Source organism: Filicampus tigris, chromosome 20, assembly GCF_054856515.1.
Source record: "Filicampus tigris isolate MCC_2025a chromosome 20, RoL_Ftig_1.0, whole genome shotgun sequence".
Taxonomy (NCBI): Eukaryota; Metazoa; Chordata; class Actinopteri; order Syngnathiformes; family Syngnathidae; genus Filicampus; species Filicampus tigris.
Genome location: NC_141236.1, coordinates 4,226,447 through 4,244,334, shown reverse-complemented (window position 1 = coordinate 4,244,334; position 17,888 = coordinate 4,226,447). Strand labels below are relative to the sequence as shown.

Below are 17,888 nucleotides of genomic sequence, written 5' to 3'. Positions count from 1 at the left end.
TTTTGTCTTTTGTCGACTGAAAATGACATCACAACTGCTCACAACGACCAATCACGGCTGACCCGTTTTCTGAATCTGAGCCGTGATTGGTCGATGTGAGAGGTTGTGATGTCATTTTCAGTCGACAGGAGACAAAATGGCCGCCCCCAGAGATGGCTAAAAATGAGTGGATTAACAGAGGACCGTCTGTCTGCCAGTTGAAGCTTAACAGAAGATGGGTGATGCAGCATGACAATAACCCAAAGCACCAAAGTAAACCAACAACAGAATGGCTTCAAAAGATTAAATCACTCAAGGCTGCGTTTTGATCTCTTGTTGAGAACTTGTGACCCAGACAAGGATCAAATCACATTTTATGTCCAATTTATGCACAAACCAAGGTTATTTCAAAGGGTTCCCATACTTTTTCTTGCAATCGTATATTATGAGAACATCCACTGTTTCACACTTTATAACTCATCAAAACGTATTGTCAAGTGGTATGCGATTAAAAATTTAGCACTGAAATTGCACGCAGCACAGATGCTCCAATCAATAGACATAAAGATTAGTGCTTTAAATAAACAGAGGTTTTTTGTGTCAGGTTGAAGAGGAGGAGGAGGAGAAAGAGGAGATACTCCGACTGAGTATTAATAGCTCCCAATCACACCGAAAATCAGTCCAAGACAAAGAAACATGAGACGGGGATGATTCGTGTGGAATATCCATTACACTCTTGTCTGTGCGCTGACATTACCAACCGTGAAACAATGTATGCTGGGTGAGGGATGATGTCCCACTGCCACAGGTGACCCATTTCATTGTGTGAAATGCAGTGATTACACCGGCGAGCCAGCGACACAAAAACACAGAGCCCAAACAATAGCGAGAGGTCACCTTGAAACAGCTGCGAGCTGGAGGAGAAAATGACTCAATTACAAGCAGACACACCGGGCAGGGAGGATTCGAGCAGAGACCGCAGGAAAGATAAAGAAAAAAAAAAAAATACGGATGAGGCCCTTTACAGAGTTCATATTTCATCATAAAAGTGGGGCTGCGCTGTCGCGAGAATTGTATCACGCTTAATATTGGACTGCTAAACTGTGGATTCAACGGCAAACACTTTAATAAATTCGGTTAAATCTACAGTCGGCGTGCGCGCCATAACCTGGAGTAAAATGAATAGGAATAGGTGCTAAGGGAATGGACTGGATGGCATTAAAGATTCATGAGAGCTATGAACTTTACAGCATATGTAGATCAATTATTTGGAACAAAACGCAACAAATCACACTTCAGTTGCTATGCACTGCAGATGAATATTCTGCTAGCTTTGGCATTTTCTTATCATCTTTAATTATCTTTTATGTTGACTTCATTTGGAAAACATTTTTTTCATTTTGTCTCATTATGTCTGTAAAGTCTCTTCCAGTCATCTAAAATACGAGTTGATACATTGTTTCCAATTAGATATATATATTTCCTCAGAAGAGAAAGCGCAAACCAGTTATTTGCAAAGTTTTCAGACTTGGTTCGGACGTCAGATGGCAACATGACAAACCTGTTTAATTACTTGCAGGGACAGCACCCAAAAAACTACGCCAACAGCCAAAGCAAACAAAGATCAGACATATGGTAGCCAGAGGCAGCCTCTAGTTCCAAGCTAACACAACCCACGGTTACACCGTCATTTAACAAGCACACTCCATATGAAAAAACAAGTAAGTGGTGTAAAGAAGTAACTAAGGCAGTGTCTTGACTGAAGACATGAGTACCATTAAAACAGCAGGAAACAAGGAGTTTAAAAGACTCTTCAAAGTCCTAGACCCGCATTACGAGCTGTCTTTTTATGTTTACGTTATGTTGCCTTTTATGTTTACATTCACTGCACATTTTGATAAAAAAAAAAAGTCACTATTCAAATCAAAACCTGTTCAGAAAGTTTACCTGGCTTAAAATGTCTTTTTTTTTCTTTTAAAGTTTTATATACATTTCAAATGTTTTATATATTTAACATGAGGAAAATGGCCAAAAATTTGCAAATCAGTCTAAAAAAGTAAAATGGAAAAAAAGGAAAAAAAAAGAATCATGATAAAATCATGATCGTGATTTTCGCCCACCACTATATACAGTAGAGAGAGAGAGAGAGAAAGAGCGAGAGAGAAAGAGAGGGAGAAAGCGAAAGAGAGAGAAAGAGCGAGAAAGAGAGAGGGAAAGAGACAGAGAGAGGGAAAGAGAGAGATAAAGAGAGAGAGAGAGAGAGAGAAAGAGAAAGAGAGAGAGACAGAGACAGATGTTTGCTAACAAATATCTACCGTTAAAAAAAAATAGTTTAGCTTAGCAAATGCAGCTAACCATAAAGTTATTGTCTGCTTACAATAATCAGAAAACTTCCCAAAATGCCAATTTGCAACTTTAGGAAAAAGACAGCCACTGCAGAAGACTACATGCTTATGGTATAAGCTCCTCCTCCTCCTTTCCAACCTCAAAATAGGCAACTTCGGACAGGCCTAATCCAGCATTGCCAGTGTGGAAAACAAAGATTTTCACGACATTTGGAACCGAGCACCACATGGCTTAGACATTCCTCGCTGGCTCTTCTAAGCCAAGAGCTCATCCCTTCGCAAACCGGAAAAAAAACAGAAAGCATGTGAGAAATGTAAAGGTACCTAGCAGTTGACAGTCAAATAACTATATGGAAGTCGTGGCTTATTGTTTATGCAAATTCTAATGACCACTTCAAGCCAATGTAGCTTGACAAGAGCATGTATCACGAGTATTTATAGCAAACGCCGCAGTCTAATGACTACTTGATGTCTCAGTTGCACAGCTTTGGATCAAATGAGTCATTTTAGTTACGGTACTTATTATGTGTCAGATAATGTGAAAAGAACCTTTTGTTATTGAACAAGCACTTGAAAGTAAGCTTTTAAAAGGTGCGTTATTACCATAGCAATGAAGAGTTAAAAGAAAACTGTATTCAAGAAAATAAGCTTGTTAGTGTGAGATGTGGAAGGCAGACTTATTTGAAGCTTTATAATAAAACTCATTTGCACATGTGCACAAAATTTGTGATCTGAATGAGTAAATTAAATATGAACCAAGCAAAATGTGTGAGATTCAATATGCTGAAGAATGAATGCATACAGAGAAAAGGGCACCTTTGAAAGGAAAACAATAAAGATGATTGTATTAAAAGTGACGAAATCTTGTGGCGATTCCCTTGTCACTGACGCATTCCCCTCACAACCATAACCTCCATCAGTCCTGGAAATTTCCCGCTGATAGTCTCCCTGAAGAGTCAGTAGCATGTAGGCCACAATATATACAGTAGGAAGTTTTTCCTGCGGCTGGGGCTGCCCGAGCCTTTGCAGCAACCAACCAGTCTCGCTGCGGCTACACATCAAACGCAAGTACATATACTGTGTTCACAGACACACACACACATACACACACACACACACACACACAGTACATGACTGGTGCATATTTGGTAAAGTGCAATAAAAGTGGCAAAGGCTGCTGTGGGCATTTTGGATGTAAACAAATAATGACAGCAAGGTGGGGAGTTGTCCTGGGTATCACCCAAGCTTGAAAGATATTCAACCTGAAATTAATGTTGGCTAACAGTGCATAAGGTTGCGCAATCACATTGTAAAGTCAAAATGTACTTCATTTATACCCCAGGAAAATGTCAATCAACAACATTCAGTGCCCCTCTGAGCTCATATCCATCTTGTTTAATCGAAACCTGTATGGAAAATAGTTGTCTGGTTTAGCAAGTCTGCCCAAAATGGTTTTAAGCAGGCCACAGCTACACTGGCCTTAAGCTATGACCATGGCCCCATTCTGCCAGGAAAACCAATTACTTAGTGTTTCAAAGCCCTGCGAGTGCCCGAAACGGTCCCATCATTTAACCATGAGACACTCTTAACTTCACTCACTGTGTGCCTTGCAGCATAGGGACATGCCGAAACACAAATACAAAGCCTCTAACAAATCGGAAAAAGCTTCAATCCTTTGCGGCACCATCTGTGTGAAAAGCCCTGGTTTCGTCAATCAGTACAGTTTCCGTCGTGAGAAAGGAAACAAAAAAATAATAATAATAATCATATTATATTCTAATATTTCTGTGGTGTACCAGCCAGGGTTGTATCAGCTGTGTATGTCCCTACTACATTACAAAGAACATTGACATTATGTTACATTAAATGGGGGAAGAAGAAAAAACATCAGCGTCAGCAGACTCTTTTCTTCACCTGTGAGGAGCATTTCCACATGCCGATCACAAATAATAGTCATCATAATAATTGACCAGGGTTTTTTGGGGTATCTGATGAGCCATGTGTGCTGTGCGTTGCTTGGCAACTTGGTCAACTCTCAAATTTACACCATCTCCTAAGCATTCAGTTATGAGCGCAGTATTCTGAAAGTCAATCCAAGCAATTTTTGGGGGGGACAATATGTTCTATGCACGCCCACTAGTTCAAACTAGGTATTCTGATTAATATTGCGTTTGTGGAATCTGATTTAAGCAGCACAATCCACACGTTTTTAGAGATCTCAGGGGCGGCCATTTTGTCACTTTTGTCGACAAAGAATGACATCAAAGTTGCTCAGGGCTCAGATAACGAGCAATCTCAACTCAGCTGGTTTCTGAAGCTGACCCATGATTGGTTGTTATCCGAGCCCTGAGGGTGTGTGATGTCATTTTCAGTCGACAGAAGTGACAAAACGCCACCCGCCCCCCACCCCCAGAGAAAGCTAAAAATGGGTAGATTCATCATATTCTGCAAACCCAATATTAATCAGAATGCCTTATTTCAACTAGCGGGCCTGCAAAAAACATATTCTGGAAAAAAAATATGTTAGGGTTGACTTCCACTTGAAATAGCTTGTATTGGATTGATTAAAAAGTGAATGTAAGAACACAAGCTCCTTCAAAGTAGCCTGTAGATGAGCCGCGCATGTCACTGGCGATAACTTCCGGTTCCACGATGCAAGTGAATTTCAAAATTACCGTGTGGCATATTTTCAAAACGTCATATGCACCTGTAAATCTCTTTTTGAGTGTTGTGTTCCGTTTATAGCACTTGGTTTGCCCTGTCAACATTCAATCTGCTGCCTCCCTCATTCCCTCTATGCGGAATAAGATAATGAGTCTAATGAGAATAAAGACTTAGAGGGGGCGATGAAGACGGAGAGAAATTCATAAAGCGGGGAAGCAATCAGATGCAGATCTGGCCGGCCGCTGGCTATGACAAAGTGGAGGACTTATGCATGGAGGATGTGACTTTGACTGTGGCATCATTTCTTCTGCTGATCTGCTGAAAAGCAAATATGTCGCATAATTCATTGTGGCCCCCGCACAGGGGGCAGACGCATCTGCCCGTATCATATTCATGTTCAAAGACACAAACGAGCCTACAAGACATGAAGACATGAAGACATCCGAGCACACGGCGTCAGCATGAGAGCAAACGGAAGGTCAAGAATGTTCTCACCCAGTGGCCGTGTCGGGGAATGCTTGAGGAATGTAACCCCTAACTGGTGTAACCCATACTTGTTTCATCTCATCCATCTCCCTGGAGTCCCAGTTTTCTTCCTTAACCAAGTATACACGCCTTTGGCCTCATCATCCATCCCCACTGCCCCACTTGATGCTTGGCTGAATAATAGGCGTCATGCCCGAAAGAGATATTGATTATGCACAAGAATGAGTCTTTAGTGGCTCTAGTTTATTGCCCATAAACAGTCACCATGCAAGTGTACGCTGGATATCATATAGTTTAACTAGACAGGATACAACGCAGCGCCCTGCAAGGACCATTTAGATTATAGCAGGCACTCGAATTCATTATGATAACTACAGTATATTCTAAACGCAAGGCAATATGAGAAAGATTCAACATGGTGCCTACTTGAGTTGATTAGGGGATGTTATTGATATCTCATATAGTATTACTCCTATTGAGCAGGTACACTCAGCATCAAGTTTTTATCGCTTGTTCTGATTTTATCATTACTTGCTGTCATCTGAAATGTGGAAATGGTCAGCGACGAATTCCAAGTTTGATTTGAATGTTTCCAGAAAATCTTAGTCTGGGACGCTCAATTTTGAAGGTTCAACTGTATGGCTGTTGGTCCCATCATACAGTGAATATGTCAATTCCTATTTTGCCACATTGAAAATAATTTAACTGCATAATTTGAAGAACCAAAATGAATCACAAAAATGGCATCAAGGTACCTTGAAAAAAATATATTAATATCCATATATGTCTGTCGAATGTCAAAACAAAATGGAACAGATGTGGCCTATTAATTCAAATGTAAGCTTTGCAAATGCTTGTCATCGTGGCAAAAAGCCATCCGTGTCGTTTCACTTGTGTGTGTACTGTTTACATTACTGGCAAAAAACATAACAGTGTAATTAACATATGGTGATATTTGCATTCGGCTCTATGACGGTCTTCTCACATGCAAATCAATCCCCACATTGCTCACATCAATAACAAAGGCATCGCGCCAAGACACAAGCATGTGATCCTCAACCTTTTTTGTGCCACGTACTCATTTCACGGCATTTTTTGCATTTTGAGGAACCGGCCGAGAAACAAATCCAAACAAATGCTCCAATATACGTTACGATGAATGTAGTTGTTCTAATTGGTGGGAGCCCTGCACTTGTTTCTCCTCAACTAGCTGGTCCAGTCTTGGGTTAATCAAAACATTTTTGTGACTCCCATGGGAAGTTGCCACAGCCTCCGCTTTCAGATCTGTAAAGGCCCACTGCAATCAAATATTCTCTTAAAAAAAAAACGACCACCGCATTAAGCAATGAAGCATCGGGATTACAAAAATATTCAACAGGACAACTACATGTCAAACATGTACCGGAACCTTGTTAAGAAGATATTTCCATTCACTGCCTTCAGCTTTGCTTTAATCAATGCATTTGATGTGCACATTAAAGGCTTACACCTGTCATGATCAAAACGGTGGGGTCAAATCACTTTCAAGCAACAGATTGTGGTGGTTCAGCAGATTTCGGATTAATTGATAGGACAATTACAAGGCTAATTATTGCCTCTGACTTTGTCTGTAGAGCAGAGGAGATCAATCAGAGCACGGTAAATACACCCCCCCCCCCACACACACACACACACACACGCACGCATGTGCAAGCTGGCGAAAGGAAGAGAATCAAACGCTATTAAAAAGCTTTGCAAGTCTCTCCGAGGAACCCATTCAGGCATTGAGCCAATGGGGTTAATGGATGCACTTTTTTTCCGAAAATAATGAAGAAAAAAACCCAACAAAAATTAATAATAATAAAATCACAAGCATTTGGAAAAAAGTTTGGATGCTCATCACACATAGTGTATTATGGATGTGGAAGAAAAAGGAAAAAGGATAAATTTATTTTTGTTTTGTTTTATTTTTTTAGAATGAGCAGGTGCAAAATGGAGCAGAGAAAAGGTAATTGAGTCTTCTCGTATGAAGGCACATTCATTATTATTGGCAATGACAAAAAAATGCAACTGTAGATTGATACAAAATTAGGTAACTTGAGCCAATTGATTCTTGTTGAAAAAAAAAAAAAAAATGTTCCAAAATGTTTACATTGCAGTATGTATTCATACACGATGTTCGCCAGCCTGGAGAACCACCCACCAGTTACTTTTACCTGACAGTATAAAAACAATTCTCTCCAAAGAAGCTACCATTTAATTCAACTAGACAATTAAATTTAACAAACACTCCCAATTTCAAATGAAGCCCGTATTGTCGATGCCCTTTCACATACAGTGAATATAAAAGGTCTACACACCCCTATTCAAATGGCAGTTTTTTGTTACGTAAAAAAAAAAAAAAGACAACAAGACAGAGATCATCAAAAAAGGAAAAGAAAACTAGTGAACTCACTGAACACCCTCTTCTTCCAAAGCCAACTGGCCTAAAACTCCATACATAGCTGGACAGTTACAATTCAAACCAATACGCACTTTCTACACGTAGGCAGCAAGCAGTGCAGCTTGGGGAGCAGATCAACGCTTGATTATCGACCCTGATTGTATCGCACGCTAAGCAGAATCTAATCAGATGACTTCATTTACATATCATCTGCATAAAAGCTCAGTAAAAACAAGGGCATTTGCCTGCTAGTGTGTGTTTTGACTGCATCTCATTCTAAAAAGGGGTTAGGATAGGAGACAAATGGTGTGCAACAATGCTTTGGTTTCTTTGCAGTTGCATCTTTGCCACTAATTAAGGAGCTAATAGTAGCTAACTTGTCAGTAAAAACATTCAATGACTGAACGGTTCAATAGTAAAAACAGCAATTTTAAAAAGTCTAAGAAATGACTTCATGGTCTGAAAATCAAAAAAAAATAATTATTAGTTTGCTCGTACATTCAATTTGAATGATTAGCATTAACTTTTTTTGCTCACCAGCCGCTACGGCTACTGGACAGGGCCGCGGTGGCCATCGGGAATTTGGGGAAAATGTCTGGATTTTCTTGAACGGACGATCTGTATCGTGGCCGGCGAAAGCGTGTAACGGTCAGCTCCCCGCCCCAAACCCCACCCCTGTCACTGATTAACATCCATAACTTCATGTCTAGCGTCACAAATACCGCAGCTTCCAATATCCCTCGATAATTACGCATGTGACGAAACCGTTTGACACAATAATAACATTACACCGATGGAGAACCTACATATTTCCACTTCTGAATGAAACAATCAAAACTTGATTTTTCCGGTAAAGTGTACTTGAGTTAATGTTGTTCTGTTGCTACATGTTGTTATGCTAGCTGGCAATAGAAATGGACAGGTATCATTTACTATATGCGCATGGAGTCTATTTTGGGCTTAATTCACTCAGAGAGAGTTGGAAAAGCCAGGGAGAACACCAAATGTTTAAATCAGAAATGTTCAAGGATCATACTGCGTTTTAAATAACGATATTGATGTTGGAATATAAGCAGCAAAATGAATTCGTTTTTAGCCATCTCCGGGCCATTTTGTCTTTTGTCGACTGAATATGACATCACAACAGCTCACAACGACCAATCACGGCTCCGATTCAGAAAACAGGTCAACCGTGATTGGTCGTTGTGAGCAGTTGTGATGTCATTTTCAGTCGACAGAAGACAAAATGGCCACCCCCAGAGATGGCTAAAAACTAGTGGATTAACACTTATTCCAAAATGAATCCTAATGCCGTTTTTCAACTAGTGGGCCTGCTGGGAACATATTCTTGAAAAAAATATGTTTGGGCTGACTTCTGCTTTAATGAGCATAACAATGGCCGACCAAGCAAAGAGTAAAAGGCAGAGAGGAGAGTCTTCTAGCAGCGGAAAGTGCATGTCGCTCCAATCTGCTGCCATGTTTGTTTACTTTCTTCCCGGTGTGAACATCTATGCATGGCTGCAGCCATCAATTCTCTACATCCAACACACAAACATTCTCCCCACACATCCCTTAGCTTTTCCTGCACTCACTCACTTGTATGCAGCCTTTCTAGACACATCATAATCTACTTCTTTGAATAATTCCTATTCATAAGGTCTTAGGCATCTCTCAAACAGTATGCAGCATTCCAGTTTTCAACTAAAAGTCTCCTGTGTACTATGAGTGCTCAATGTGCCATTTTGCTGACTCATGGGAAACTAAAGAAAGCCGCTCACATTACTGTAGAAAATAAGTGGTACTGATGGTAATACAACTAGAATGTCCAGGCTAACACCTTTACTATTTAGTGACTTGATTGAAATATTCTTCGGGTGAGAACCAGCATTAGTGCAAATAAAGGGAAAATATGTTGGTTGCATATCTGTCTCTCGAACGGGCTTTCACACTATTGCGTAATTGCTGACGCACTATATGATCCGTGAAAAAGTGAGAATCAGTCTTGCTCGGTTGATCCCAGAGGTCAGTAGCAGAGAGCTGTGGGAGAGGAGTGACGAGAGGAAAAAAAAAAAAGAAAGATGGAATGGAGGAGGGGTGTAAGGGCAACCAATGGACAGTCAGGCTGGAACTGGTGAATCTACGAGAGAAGAGACAAATTGTGCATTGTAGTTTACACGGCTGTCTGAACTTAATGCCTACGGGGAATCGCGGGAAGGGACAAGAATGTGAATGAAGACAATATTAAAATAAATGGCAGCCAAGAGAATAAATGCTGGAATGGCAAAATGCACTGATAGGAACAAATAGGAGAAAATCAACACAGCTCGGCTCTCAGTTATGGACACACAACTGTCCATAACTTCACTACCTTGAAAAATTTAATCCCCCAAGTGTCATGGGTACCACTACACCATCAGCAAAAGTCCTTCATGCTAAGGTCACTAGTGAACATTGTGTAGCTGCAAAGGTGGTGAAAAATGGGTCCCTGGGGTCAACTGTTAATGTTATCTGCTAGCGTTAGTTGCTATCTAGGTAGAAGTCGCCTGGCTGGCTGCTATACATTTTTACATGTTATCAATGGTTTACATCTTATAGAAGTGAACATATGTTGACAGTTTTTAAAGTTCTAGGTAGAACTGTTGGGAAAACAGGCACAGCGAGAGAAAAACACTGCAACAGTACCCCACGCACTGTTGCACTCTTGTAAACTTTTACCTTTCAGGCAAGATTCAGAACAGTTTAGGTTAGGGCTTATAACAATGTTAAGGGCTTTCGTCAGGTTAGATGTGTATTCTTTTAGACACGACAAGGAAAGCCACAGGTCTTAAGGGAGTTTTTCCATTTACGTATGTACTTGTATTCGCTGACCGCTTGAGGAGCAGCTGGCCCTAGGTGAAATCAATTTGACCAATAGCCTCAATTTCAGCAACTTCCAATTCCAGCCCAGAATTGTGGGCTGGTTTTTGATCGAGTAATGAAGAGTTGAACTCAATTTCAGGTCTAGCTTCTGGCCATTAATAGCTGTTTAATCACAAGTGCAAGCAACACATGCCAAACTCAATAAATACCACCTGGTGCTGTTGTATCCCAACGAGTAATTCAAAAGAGGGAAACTTGTTTTTCTATTCTCTCTGCAAGGCTATGAAACAAAGACAACCTTTGACAATCAAGAACCTTCTTTTACCTTGTGTTATCAAGGACAAGAAAATACAAAACCAAATGTTGTCAGTGTCTCTGTATGCCACTAGAGTAAAATAGTTCCGATTTTATTAGGGTGTGTTATCCTCAATTTCGACAAATACTACCTTTTTTTATTTAAGGTGATTACACACTGCAATAAAGTTCCCTGTGGTGGATTTTATTCTCCTCTGCGGCTAATTTCATGTAGCTAGTTCCCCCTTAACAACAGAAACAAAACCCTCAGTGTTTCCAATATACACCTCTAAATGGAGATAAGAAGTTGTACACATCCAAACAGTGGTCTTTTCTCCTTGTTTGTTATTTGTCGTTTTTTCCACAATGCATGCCTCTGCATAGCGAAGTCCATCGAGAATCGCGGCCAAATTTCATCTCAGCCTACTCGGTGAAAGGCTTCTTTTTGGGCTTCTTTCAAAACAACTTGTGGCCGGGAGTATATTCAAACTGCGCGCATCACTCAAGTATGGCACATCATGCACTTTCCTACTTCCGGAAATACGCCGTAGCGAAACAGCTGTGTAGTGGTTTGCTGGCATGCTTTTATTTTGAAGGCCGGGAAGTGTGAAGGAGGGGAAGTGTGGAAAATAAGTAACTTGTTGAATGCTTGCAGACTTGTCATCTGTTGGACCCAAATAATTATACAATACGACAAAACCAACCCCAGGCCTTGCAACGGAAGTAAGTACACGCAGCTGGATAAGTACGTGAGTAAGTGGCGCGTTTGAAGCGTGTGCACAGCGGGTTTGAATAGTAAGTTAGCCAGCTAACTGTCTTTAAATGAACCTCTTCCGTTAGCATCTGTCCCGCAGGGGCATCATATACGTTTTAAAAAAAAAAAATTGGGGCGGGGGCAATGTTTATGAATATGGCCGGGGGGTCGCGGTCGGAAGGGTACCCAGGTCAAGGGTGGAGGGTCGCGGCCGGATGGGCAAAAAAGGGTCAAGTGCCCAGCTCTGTGAGTAACTAATATGGTAGTGAAGCAAGTTTTGCACTGCAACGGTGATCATAACTTGCACTTTTAGATACATCATTAATTTAGAATCGCTAATGCACTGGGTTTGCATGTCCTTGGACCGCAGGAGTAAACTGGAACTCTCAGTGGACTCCAAGTGGAAACATGGTTGCATCACGTTCTGTTATACAAGAGCACCAACAACCACATTGCTAGTTTTTGCACTACAGAAGTGTAAGTAATGCAGAGGAAAGATAATTAGCCTTTTAAGCCCATTTACACATCATTTTATGATGTGCAGTGGTATCGTGACTTCCTTCACTGACCAAGCTCATAACGCAATTGACGCACATATCAAATCAATGTTCCCTACTGAAATGAATTATAAGGCCGTTAATCCATTCCAGCACCATAAAAAACGCATTTACATCTTTTTAATAATGAAAACTAACACTATTGAATTAAAAAAAAAAAGAGAATGTAAAGAAATAAGACGGTTCCATAAAATGTAATTACTGGAGTAATTTGTGTGTTGGATGTCTACCATTAAGGGGTGTGACGAACAGATTTCTGGCACAGAGATTTTTCTTACTTTATAGGGGAAGTCAACCCAAACTTTTTTTTTCAAGAATATATTCTATGCAGGCCCACTAACTGAAACAAGGCATTTTTATTAATATTGTGTGTGCGGAATATGAGTTAAGCAGCATCTCAGGGGGCGGCCATTTTGTCACTTCTGTCAACTAAAAATGGCATCACAGTTGCTGGGCTGTTAACGACCAATAAAGGCTCAGCTTCAGAAAACAGGTGATGACACTCTGATGTCATTTTCAGTTGACAGAAGTGACAAAATGGCCTCCCCTTGAGATGGCTAAAAACAGGTGGATTTTGCTGCTTAACTGATATTCCAAAAACACAATATCAATCAGAATGCCTTGTTTCAACTAGTGGGTCTGCATAGAACATATTCTTGAAAAAAAAAAAGGGTTAGGTTGACCCCCATCTTTAAGCCATGTGTATACATTCAACATTGGTTAATATATCTTGGTTGTCATTTTCCATAAAAGCGGAAACTCGTCCTGATAATTCAACGCGATGTTCATCAACGCCCATCTGCAGCACACCTGACCGTGCTGTTAACGTGACCATGTCACCCACACAACACGGCATGGCATGCACCAAACAGCTTGACGGGCATAGCAAAAGGGAATCGGGAGTTAGGGGTCGATTCAATTCTCCGACATGGAGCTCAAGGAGACACACGCACATGATCACACACAAGCAAGTGAGTCACAAATGAGGACTGCATCGTTGCAATACACAGTTGCAGCCAAATGTCAGGTCTAATTTACCAATCGGCTTCCTTTCGTCTGGAAAAGAGCTGTCACATCCAATTAGGTGCTCGCATAGATTAACATTCAGGTGCACACAAATGCATCTTCTCGCTGTCATTAATATTCACTGCTTCCAAGGACAGTGAGCGATCCATATTAGAGCAGACACTCATCATTTTCTGTTAAACAGCAATAATTAAGGTCTTTCCTCCTGAACATGCGACGCCGACATCATATTTCTTTCCATCGCCACTCGAACTCAATCACTCATCTGTCACGCGACAGCAGACGCACAGGTTCACTCAATCGCGGGGAAACATCTCGTCTCAGTCCCATACATATGGCACAGACAAGGACATGTACACAAACAGAACGAATGATTGACCACTGGCAGAGGACCCATTAAAGCAAACACGCACACACTTGAAGTGCAGTAAGGCAGTAGGAAAAAGAGCTGCTGTACCTTTGTTTCTACCTATAGATTGCAGAGAGAAGGGGTCCGCAGAGAGAAAGGAAAGCACAGGGTCATCCCGGGTAAAACACCGCAGCAAGGCAGCAAGAAAGTTACAATACGCCGTCGTTAGTTCAGAGTGAGCCTCGACAACGTCAGCTTCAACTTTCATGCAGAAAGGATGGCAATCATGCAAACGGTCATGGGAAGCACATTCCGCAGACGACTGAAACTAAATTCAAGAATCGTGGTTAGGGATTGCCGAGTACCGATACCTGCGTTGTTTCGGTGTATTGGGTCCTCTCATATGACCATTAAGACGCAACATGTGCAAGTATATACGCTGATTATGAAGTTTATTATGTTGCTTGGAGTGCATTATTAACATAAAAAAATATTATACAGAGTGCTGTACAGTACTTATCTATTGACTGCTGTTTTTGTACTTGCTTGTATGTGTCTATATATATATATATTTTTTTTTTACACTGTGGTTCAGCAAAACATCTAAAAACAAGTTCCGACTTAAATTGAATTTAGTGGGCTGTGCGTTTAATTGGCTGAGTAAGTTGTTGCTGGTGTGACCAGAACAATCCGACAGAAAGAAAGGTTCATAAATATCTGTCAGTGAGTTAATTGAAATTTTATGCATCAAAAGTACTCGGCAACGGTGAGTTCTCAAGAGTAAATAATCGTTCTGGTATTGGTCTGAAAAGAAAAGTGGTGTTGAATATCCTTATTAAGTTAAAAATCTTGAAGTCTTTGTTTTGCTTTCCCTCCCCACACATTCAAATGAAGCACTGCAAAACAATGCAGAGACTGATGTTTTCTTATTTCTTGATTTAAAAAAAAAAACCTTGTGTATGAAACTTAAATAATTCGATCAAGCCCTATGTCAGCCATGGTTTGGACAACAGTGATATCAATACAAAAGTATTCAATAATTCAACCAGAAAATATCGGGGGGGGGGATAATTATGGTGATATACTGGTTGGGAACAAGTACAGTATTGTGATGACTTTGCTGTTGGCATGGCAACCCAGTAGCCTACTTTAGTGGTTAAGAATACTGGCAGGCCAGCCAGAACCTCTCATGATGGTGCAAGATTTGATGCTAGCTTTGATATTGCTCTAAATTATTAATTATTTTACAATTGTTACAATTAAGGAACATTCTATTATGAGTTAAAACAAAAACACGTTTGTCCAAATTTTCCTTATATAGCCAACAATCAATAAAAAGGATCCCCCGATATAAGGTGTTTGGCATTCCAATAAAAATGATTCCATGCTAGGAACAAAATATATTGCTACGTATTGTAAAATAGTGCAATTGGCAAAATTCCAAACAAGAATAGTGTACCATTGGTAACGTAAAAATAGCTTTTAAAAAAAATTACAAATTTAAAGATGGACGATGTTACGATGTAAACCAGCTAATAAAATTGAAGTGACATCACGCTAGTTTTAAAGCACCTATTACAATCTGTCTTTTTCTAAACTATTTCACAGCAAAGGTCAGTTAAGAACATTTTAGTCACTTGCATGTTCTCTACAGAGCAGTGCACACAGTTATGTAATACACAGAAAACTGGGTAAGACTAAGGTGAGATGAGATCATACCATGCTGACATGCACCCTCCCCTAGCGCACACAAAAGCCCCCCCCCCACCCTCCCCAACTTAGAGCATTGCAACAAATGCACACAGACAGGTAGTGAAGGCACGCGGCACAAAATTGTGCCCCAAAACCAAGCCAGGTGGAGAGGACAAACAACTAAGTGAGATGTACAAAGAAAGAGAAGAGTACCTTGCTCTGCCTTTAGGTGTGCGAGGCCTTAAATAGAAACATCAGACAGAAACAGAGTGAAATCAAGAAGAGCACACCAATACAACATGTATTGTCATTATGCATGCTTTGCAGGATGGCAAACCATGACTACCAAAATTAAAAGCTTCCCACAGTGCATTTGAAAGCTTTTGTTTCATTAATATAAATTGAGCAACAACTTGGGAACAAACAGTGCTGTGCAAAAGCCTTGGGCTACCGTAGTCTTTGTTTTAACCAATTATTTCTCAGTGTCCCACTTTATGCTAAACAACAACAATAATAATAAATTGGGGTGGGGGCAATTCTAAATTCAATTCAAATGTTTACTGTTTATATACATTTGGCCAATAGTTGCAAGTCCCTCAATCATAAATAGCCTGTAGAGCTAATTAAAGATGAGGCTACCCACCTGGCCCATTTGCTCTTCTACTATGTCAGAATGTTGTTTAAAGCATCATTTAGACAACAAGCCCAAGACCTTAGCACAATGTTGTGATGAAGGAAGTACAATTAGTGTAAAAGTTATTAAGAAATAAAAAAAAGATAATGGCTGTCTAAAAGCCAAACATTTGAAAACAAATGACTCATGACTGAAATGAAAGGGAGTTTGTTTTGGGACTCACCTGGTGTTCTATGGACTGCTGTGTATTTTCCAAAAGAGAAAGAGGAGAAAGCAAAGAAGTTCTCAATTAGCAACACACATCAGGTTTTTTTTTGCATGTGAATCTAGCATGCAAACGCTAAAAAGGACCCCAGCACTCAAGAGGTTTTCTTTTTCATGTAAAGAGCAAAGAGCTGCCCCTTGACATGCATGATCAAAAAGACGACTTCACTTTAAATCTGCTGCAGAGAGTTAAAAAAAAAAATCATCTGTCCCATCTTCTAAGGGAGCCAGATTGGCATTAGACATTTGGCAAAGAATTCATCAAAAATAGAATATTGTTAGAATAAGATAATATTCTGCACCCACGTCACACAAGGTGCCTCACACGTATATGAAGCATAAATCCACACATGAGGATTTATGGTGTTGTTTTAGATCTCAAAATACTCTCATCCAACCTTTTTCCACTCCCAATGCCCATTGCAACCTCTTCTCTTCCTTTTCTTCTTGACACAAATTCTGCTTTCAACTGGGATTTTCAGGGGAATGCTCACATGTCAAATTCTTACAACATTAAATTAGAATCAATGAAGTGTAGCAAGTTTATTTAGTCTGAACTCACCTATGGATGACTCCTTGGGTTTATAAAGAAATTAGAGTGTGCCTCACGCAAGTCATAAATCGTTGATGTTGAGTTTCGAAAACATACTAAAATAAATATGGAAATGTAAAAACAGAGTCTGATGAGCGGGAATATAATTCATTTATTTTAATAGTCCCTAATATAAGAACAGTTGCAGTTGATCTACAGAAATAAACTGCAGTGTGCAAATTTAAGTTCATTCATTATCAATGTAATGTATCAAAAGAACTGAGATATAGTTGAGTAAATATGTAACTGCTTTTATCTATGTAGCATTTAGAGATTTTCTTTGAAAGGGGAAGTCAACCCCCCCAAAAATTCTTTACAAAATTATATTATAGGAGCCTCAAATAGTCAAAACATTAGGATTAATATTGCGTTTGTGGAATGAGTTAAGCAGCAAAAGCTACCTGTTTTTAGCCATCTAAGGGGGTGGCCATTTTGTCACTTCTGTTGACTGACAATGACATCACAGTTGCTCAGGGCTGAGGTAATGACCAATCACGGCTCGCCTGTTCTATGAAGCTGAGCCATGATTGGTCGTTACCTTAGCCCTGAGCAACTGTGATATCATATTCAGTTGATAGCAAGTGACAAAATGGCCGCCCTCCGAGATGGACAAAAACGGGTGGATTTTACTGCTTAACTCATTTTCCACAAATATCAACCAGAATGCTGTGTTTAGACTAGTGGAGGTGCGTAGAACATATTATTGTAATACTTTTTGGGTATTATTGTAATTGTAAATCTTCCTTTTTAAATAAAAAGTGCTTTCTGCTTTGACCTCACCCGTGTTGCACCACAAGATCCATCCATCTATCCATGTTTTATATCGCTTATCCTCTATATCAACGGCCGAAATGGAAAACCTCCTTTCTGACAGAGGCGTCAAATCCCGGTTCAGAAGGTAAACCCTGGCACAGTTTGTCTTTAGCCACAGGTGCTTCTATTCAACTGGCAGGTAAACATGCTTTTGAGTA

The 17,888-nt window shown here is 40.1% G+C and overlaps 1 protein-coding gene across 11 annotated transcripts in view; it reads right to left on the bottom strand.

Annotated features, from left to right (window-relative positions):
- nrxn3b (neurexin 3b) overlaps positions 1-17,888 on the bottom strand; it is a 221,780-nt gene that overhangs the window by 193,491 nt on the left and 10,401 nt on the right. For all 11 annotated transcript variants that reach the window (XR_015084051.1, XR_015084052.1, XM_086019782.1 and 8 more), the window contains exons 3-4: positions 16,285-16,302; positions 15,641-15,667 (exon numbers count right to left, since the gene is read on the bottom strand). Coding sequence is in view for 9 of the 11 variants with exons in the window: in XM_086019782.1 (XP_085875908.1) it covers positions 15,641-15,667; positions 16,285-16,302 (45 nt within the window). In the remaining 2 variants the exon portion in view is untranslated. The remainder of the gene's footprint in view (positions 1-15,640; positions 15,668-16,284; positions 16,303-17,888) is intronic.